Raw genomic sequence first — 7,402 nt, 5'->3', positions numbered from 1 at the left:
ATATAACCAAGGTGGCAACACTGACAAGGCTACTGCTGGGCTAAGGTCTGTGCCACTAAATCCCATCTCGTTGACTTCTTTCCCTATAGTCCACCCGAAACTTCTCCATTGTCCAATCCCTTTTTCTTGTTCTCGGCAAGGCTTAAGTACACTCTGCGCTATATGACTTTCACTATGTCCCTTCAAATTTGCCCAGTAAGTCAAAGCAATTTGACGCCTCCTTAGTTCTAATGGTTGTTCCCCCATTTCCACTTGCAGAGCAGCCACTGGAGTAGTCTTAACAGCCCCACAACACAACCTCAGAGCTTGATATTGAACTCTGTCCAGGTCATTTAGCAAAGTTTTAGCTGCTGAACCATAAACCAGACACCCATAATCCAGCACTGACCTAATGAGACCTACATATAGAGCTCTCAATGCTGTCCTATCTGCACCCCAGTCATTACCTTTTAAACACCGTAAAATATTCAGAACCTTTTCACATTTCTCAGTCATTTTCCCAATGTGTATTTTCCATGTAAGCCATTCATCAAACCAAATACCTAAATATTTAAAGCAATCAACCCTTTCTATGTCATTCCCATATAGCTTGAGACTCAACTGGCAATTTATTCTCTTATGTGTGAAAACAATCCACTTTGTTTTTGAAAGCGAAAACCTAAACCCCCATTCCAGAGCCCAACCCTCCACCTTTTGTAATTCTCACTGCATTTTAGCCATGGTGAACTGTAAGTTTCACCAACAAGTCAGCCTCCACCAAGGCCTTAAGTAGTGCAGGAGTAATCAGCAGCAATGGATGGCATGTGTGTAATTATCAGTGATGGCAGACAGGTGAGTAGAGCTGAACAGGTGAGTACTGAGGCGGGGACCAGAGCCAGACTCCACCCTGGTGGTGAGGAGTGAAGGAAAAACAACAACAGACAGTCCAGGAAACCCTGGGACGATGACAGTGAGCTGTCCTTTTGTTCTTGGTTTCAGTGTTATTTTGTTCATTACTCAGACTGTCACTCCTTACACAACAACTATTGTTACTTGTGTGCTGCTCCTACCGCAAATGTCTGCCATGAGCTGGAATTACAGCTAATAGTTTATCACAGACTGTAATGAGAGACATGAGATTATAATATCTAGTATGTAGATAAGCTGTAAAACTGATACTTCTGCACCTATGTGTACTTGTTTTGAACAATTTGGATAACCTTTGTGTTTATGAATCGGCCTCATTTTTATTGTAGCTAAAAGGCAATTCCTTTTTGTTTAAGTTAAATGTGACCAGAGAATGGAGCGCTACGTTACCAGCTAAGGCTAACAAGCTTTATCCAGGCACAGTGACACAGTGACCTGCTAATTAGTGCCAAGAAGCCTTCAATTAAAAAAACAGAACCTCCAGCAACAAAACTGAAGCACAAATATCTCGAACCATTTGTTACTGAAATAACTGTAGTGCTTTTTTTTTTTTTTACAGTGCACACACAAAGCCATGTTTTTACAAAAAAAAATTGTAAACATTTTTATTGTATGGCACTCTCCAGTCACACAGCATTTGAGAAATAAAGTAGAAATATAAGATGTGCAAAATATATACAAATAAAATAAAAGAAGCTGTAACAAGCTACATACATATTTCTTCTATTTTTACTCTTTAAAAAGAACAAAGAAAACAAAGTGAATATCTAGAAAATGTATATAAATACGACACTCTTGCCTTCAAAATAAATACCAGTGAGTGAGCTGTGTCGGCGGAGGTTTGCTTCTTGTAGTTTCCAGTTTAGTTTTAGTAAACTATAATTACTTTGGCGCTCGATGTGAAAGACTTACACCACTTGCAGAATCTGGAAACCCATTTGCTGTTTGCCTGACCTTTCTGTGTACTTAGTAGTTATGGGCTACAACTTCCTGTTTCATATAGGCACGGCTTTTGTATGCAGACAAAGTAAAAAAGCTACTAATTGAAATAAAGATCAATATCATTTTGAATATAATGCATGATATCCATTAGACTTTTGAAAAACTGTTTGCCTTCTCGGCCTTGTCAGATTGGCTCAGACACCAGCAATCACACTAAAAGCAGATCTTTTGTTCCTTACCACCAAATTTTGTACATTTAATCACAAGTATCTGCTTGTAGATAATATTTGTGTCTAAAAAATATAAAGAAAGCACCTGTTAGTATTTCTATAGCACTTTGTTTATTGTGTACAAAAAGAACAGGGCATGTTTTTTTAATTGGGAAATACATGCAACACATTTTTTCAGTTTTTCCTAGTGAAGCGATTTCTTTCCAATATGTGTCTTTGTTTCCTTTCGTGTTTCTGGAGTGACATATAAAACCCTGCTAAAGTTTTAAGTGTTTAACAACTGTCTTCTTTAAACGGGTAACTGTCCAGACTGAAGAAGAGACAGTTAAAGATTCTCAATCTGTAAACACGCTCATGAAAAAGAAAGGTGTGTCAGGAAAAACACAAAAAGCACACTGTGTGCCGTAGGCGGCAGCAGAGCATTCGTCTGGTTCGCTGTGCATGAAGCCCAAATAAAAACTGTCCCCAACTTAAAAGTTTAATCTTTTAAAACAACACTTTATGCCACTTGATCCTAGCTAGATCAGGAAAGAAAGGATTTGTGCAGAGCTGGTGAGAGTATCTCTCAGACAGAGACCCGAGGCTGTGACTCATCCGTGAGAATGTGACTCACAACACCTGAGAAATGTTTTCTCCCTCTCCGGTTTCTGCTAGATACCTGCTGATGATGTCATCGCATCGCAGTGTTTCACAATTCATAACAAGGAAAAACATCTGCATGAACAACACTTATGTATTTTAAAGTGAAACTACACCATTAGGTAGTTTCAGTGTAGCAACATGGGATTTCTAGTTATCTGCCACAAAATGTTGCGGGAATATTATGATGGCGGTCTTACAATAAAATACGTTGAGAATAATAATTATAATAAACGCTTTTATTTGTTTAAAAGTAAAGTTTATGATATGAATCAACACCACATGACATGGCTTCTATAGCCTAGGAGAGTTTGCCTTTTTCTACATGTTTTACACGAAACCCAACAAGCACGTCAGGAAAATATCAACACGGAAAACAGGGGAAAAGAGGGAAAAACACCTTAATAACCAGTTCCTTGCAGTTCCTAATGGACTCCTTTCTGTGTTAGTGAACCCAAAACACTAAAAGCCGATGGTTACATAGGCATTTAAAGGTATTTAAAGATGAATTCAACCAAATTTTAAACCAGTTTCAGATAATTTTTGATAAATATAACAAGATGATGACGTCACAAGGGTAAACGTTAAATTTATTTATGATTTGAAAATGAAAATATCTCAACAGAGACAGAGAGGGCAAATATGGTCATACCGGATTTAGGTGCGTTTCCCCCGCCCCCTCCCCACCCCGCACTGCGCCGCCTATGCAAATTAGCCTGACGTCATGAGAGTAATTCTCTTATAAATTTTACTGCTCAGGTCCTTCCTCCGTCAGGTGGACAACAACTACCAAACGGAATATAATCCAGGATAAGCTCTGCTTTGAATTTGAATTCAACTTTTAAGCGTGTGCTCGCGCTCGTTCGGTTCCTCGTCTCACCTGTGAGTGCGCGCGCTTTAGTTCCTCTCTAAAACAGGTTTGACCGGGACACACCTGCGCCGAGAAAAGGAGCCTTGTTGGGCGCGTCGAGGGCATTTTTCATTCGGTCTTTGACCTCTGCGGGAGACGGACGCTTAGGAAGCGGACAGACGAAGACTTTTTTGTTTGATCATGAAAATGTGGATTTTTGCTGTTCTCGCCGCTCTCGCGGTCGGAGCCTCGGCTGATTGTAAGTAGTTTAAATTTGATATAAAATTGTATTCGGCTGAAAAATCGCGCAGTTCATTTTGACGTAGATTTGATGGAAGTTTTCACAAAAACAAACATTTGGAAAGTTCAGAGCAGCTTTATTTACGACATAGATACATTATCTTTCTATGAGATGTAGTTTTGCTTGTTTTATTTGTTAAAATAATGTAATTAGCCGCCAGAGTTGGACCAAAAAGCTGTTTTTAATGCAACACTAGCTAGTTCAGGTGGGTGGGGGTTGGGAAGGTTTGTTCCGCTCTGTGGGGAGAAACCAACGCCCAGGCAAACCTGCTGGTCTACCTGTTGGACTTACCGTCTCCGTTTCGAGCTGTAAGGAAGACAAAAGACTGAATCCTTTTTAAACACGATCATAGCAAGCAGCCGAAAGCTTCATCTTTATATTATAGTGCAGCCATATTTTTTTTTTCTTTTGAAACTTCATCAAGTCACTGTATAGTAATGTGGTTACATATTTGAATTCCTGTTAATAATCTGCCAGAGTGGTGATTTTTATTTTATTTTATTTTTTTTATTATTTTTCTCTCTCCTCCTCTTTCTCCTTAGGTACATGTCACAATATGAAGTGGGCTACATGCGACGGATCCCCATGTACATGTACTGTTCTGGTTGGTAATGGTGTTAAACAGCCCATAAACTGCACAGCATGTAAGTTTAGAAGTGATAAAGGGGCTCCTTCCTGTTTCATGTCCTCTGTTTGACACTCCAGCCTGCTCATGGTGTGCATTTTGTTCCCCCCTCAGTGATCCCCAAGTGCTTCTTGATGAAAGCTGAAATGTACAGAGCTAGAAGGGGCCTGAGCACTCGCACTATTGGAGGAAAGCAACATGAGACTGCCATTGTGGACAACGATGGCATCTATGACCCCGAATGTGAGAATGACGGCAAATTCAAGGCCAAGCAGTGCAACGGCACAGATGTGTGCTGGTGTGTCAACAGCGCTGGAGTTCGTCGAACTGACAAGGGAGACCAGAACCTCAAGTGTGATAAGCTGGTGGAGACCTAGTAAGTGATTTCACTATAGTGAAGGATTGCTGTGAGGATGAATAGTTCAAGTATTCAACATCATGTCTTTATTTATTTATTTTTTCCCTCTTCCAGCTGGGTCCGTCTTCAGCTGACACACAAGGAGAGGCCCACCAAGGTGAATAAAGACAATTTGAAGGCGTAAGTCCACTTCAGCCCTTATTAAAAGTTGAGAAACATGCTGAGGCTGACATTTCCAGATCTCACCATCCTAATGTCTTTTTTAAAACAGTGCTATTGCGACTGAACTTAACAGCCGTTACCAACTTAACCCCAGCCTGGTGAAGGAGATTCAGGTGAGTGACAGTCCAAGAAAAACTGCTTGTAATTTAGAACAAAGCAAAAAGCACCACTGCCATGCTAACTAACATCCTGTCATTCTACAGTATGACCCAGACGCTCGCATGATTGTGGTTGATGTGAATAAGGAGAAAGGAGATCGCTCATATGACCTGTCCAAAATGGCCTACTACATGGAGAAAGACGTATGTACAACCTGTGTGTGTGTGTGCACGTTTTGTATAATGGACCCACTGGCTAACTTCATCATTTCATGTGACTTTCTGCAGGTGAAGGCACTGCCACTGTTTACTGACCAGAAGAGAAACTTTACTCCTTCTGTGGATGGGCAGAACCTGGAGATGGAGAAGATCATCGTGTACTATGTGGACGAGGAGCCCCCGACCATGACCATGAAGCACCTGACAGGCGGGATCATCGCCGTCATCGTGGTGGTGGTGCTGGCTGTGATTGCTGGCCTGCTGGCTGTGGTGAGCGCATCTGCATGTCAGAAGTGTCGTTTGTTGTTTTAACATTTGTTCTTCAAGCCATAATTTGGTTTCTTCTGTGTTTGCAGTTCTTTTTCCAGAAGCGACAGAGGAAGTACAAAAAAACTCAGGTGAGATAAACGACCTGTTGTTGGTAAATTTATCTTTTGAGAAAAAAGGGTCATTGTATTAACTTTTTGTGTGTGTGTGTCTGCTCTTTCCTCTAATTCAGCAAAGAGAGATGGAGCAAATGTAAAGCAGAGAGAGTGTGAAGAGTCGACGCATACAATCGCCTTTTTTGGATTACCATGTTTTGTTTTCTTCGCTGTGGGAGTGTGCCATTTTTATCTTTTGAGACTTGCAGATTGTAAATGAATAATCACCTTTCTTTTTTCTTTGTTGGGGTGTCATTACTGCTACAATTTATTTATAAATCATGTAAAGTCTTAAAGCATCATCCCTATGGTCTACATGCCATATAAGTACTGTGCATTTTTAAAGTGTGCCTGACATGCCTCATTTTAACATTAGAATTTAAATTCCACATCATAGAGTGTACAGTTTCTTACTTTCTATTGTGTTTGTTTGGATTGTTTTTAATAAAACATGCTTTAAAAGACACTGAAGCAGGTTTCTTGATGTTTTGGCTGTATTTTTCCACTGTTACCAGACTAAATGTGGGGGATGGGAACAAGATGGAGGAAACTACTCTGAAAACTGCTGAACATGATGAGATGATGGAAGCTGATTTAAAGTTGTGTGGGTTATTAATTATTCCTCAATACTCCACCTCTCAGACATGTTTTGGTGTATTTCCTTAGAAGTGTAAAGCCTCCGTTGTCTGGGAAGATGGCTGCTCCGATAGTCGTTGTTCGTAACAGGCACTTTGTTTACAGGGGGCAGGTCTGCTGGAGATCAGCTACTGCACGGGTGTGGCAGGAATCATGTGAATGTGCTTTGCAGTAGACTTTTGTATGTTAAGCAAAACTCACAGGTCTTAGTTTTGTGCCACTATGGCCAAGATGGAAAGGACTTGTTTTTGTGTGTCACACTGCCTCAGGTGAGACAGACAACCTTTTATTATAGGTATTCATTTCTAGCTGCGCTCAGGAGTCGTTTGGTGACGTGTTGAACCTGTCGGACAGGTTCCATCTCACTCACGAATGCATGCATATGCTTGTACTGAGACTGCCCTCGGTTTAAAATGTTAGCACAGGAATGATTGACTGAGTCAGGTGAAAGGGCCAAAGTCCAAGTGGACTAAAATGGCAGACATCGTCTCATCAAACAGAAACTGAAGTTGGCATTATCTTTCAATCTGAATATATAAATAAACCGCCTGGTTTCCTGTTGCAAGAAGTATGTGGTTGGTTCTGTACAGCTGTGGTCTGTGAAGCTAGCACTCGAGGAGGCCGTGCTTGTTTACACTTTTTCAGTGTGGAGCCTTCCTGAAGGTTGGAGCACATTTGAAAGAATACTGACCTAAAGAAGTATACCTTCCTGTTTATTGTATGCATTTGCATTCAATTTTCAACATCAGCAGTTGACTTACTTTCTTTTAACCTCAGTCCCCACATAAAGCACAGTATCAGTCACCTGCTCTACCTTAGTTCCCTCTGGCCTCACCCAGCGCAGTCCTGTGAGCCCCGCCCCCTCTCTCTAGCTCCATAGCAACAGGAGCACAAAAGCAGATCTCTAACTTGTTCAGCCAGGTTAGGTATCATATAGCTTCTCTCCTTTTACCC

The 7,402-nt window shown here is 40.9% G+C and overlaps 1 protein-coding gene across 1 annotated transcript; it reads left to right on the top strand.

Annotated features, from left to right (window-relative positions):
• Nucleotides 1–3,488: 3,488 nt before the first annotated feature.
• Nucleotides 3,489–6,654, top strand: epcam (epithelial cell adhesion molecule). The gene is made up of 9 exons (XM_084948384.1): nt 3,489–3,826; nt 4,411–4,512; nt 4,608–4,869; nt 4,966–5,031; nt 5,123–5,186; nt 5,277–5,375; nt 5,460–5,660; nt 5,747–5,788; nt 5,890–6,654. The coding sequence occupies exons 1-9, from the start codon at nt 3,769–3,771 to the stop codon at nt 5,911–5,913; spliced, it is 918 nt and encodes a 305-aa protein (XP_084804510.1). The 5' UTR covers nt 3,489–3,768; the 3' UTR covers nt 5,914–6,654.
• Nucleotides 6,655–7,402: the final 748 nt, after the last annotated feature.

This window comes from Perissodus microlepis, chromosome 13, assembly GCF_051167445.1.
Source record: "Perissodus microlepis isolate ML-2025 ecotype Zambia chromosome 13, ASM5116744v1, whole genome shotgun sequence".
NCBI lineage: Eukaryota > Metazoa > Chordata > Actinopteri > Cichliformes > Cichlidae > Perissodus > Perissodus microlepis.
The sequence above is the reverse complement of the archived record's forward strand: the minus strand, read 5'-3'. Positions and strand labels throughout refer to the sequence as shown.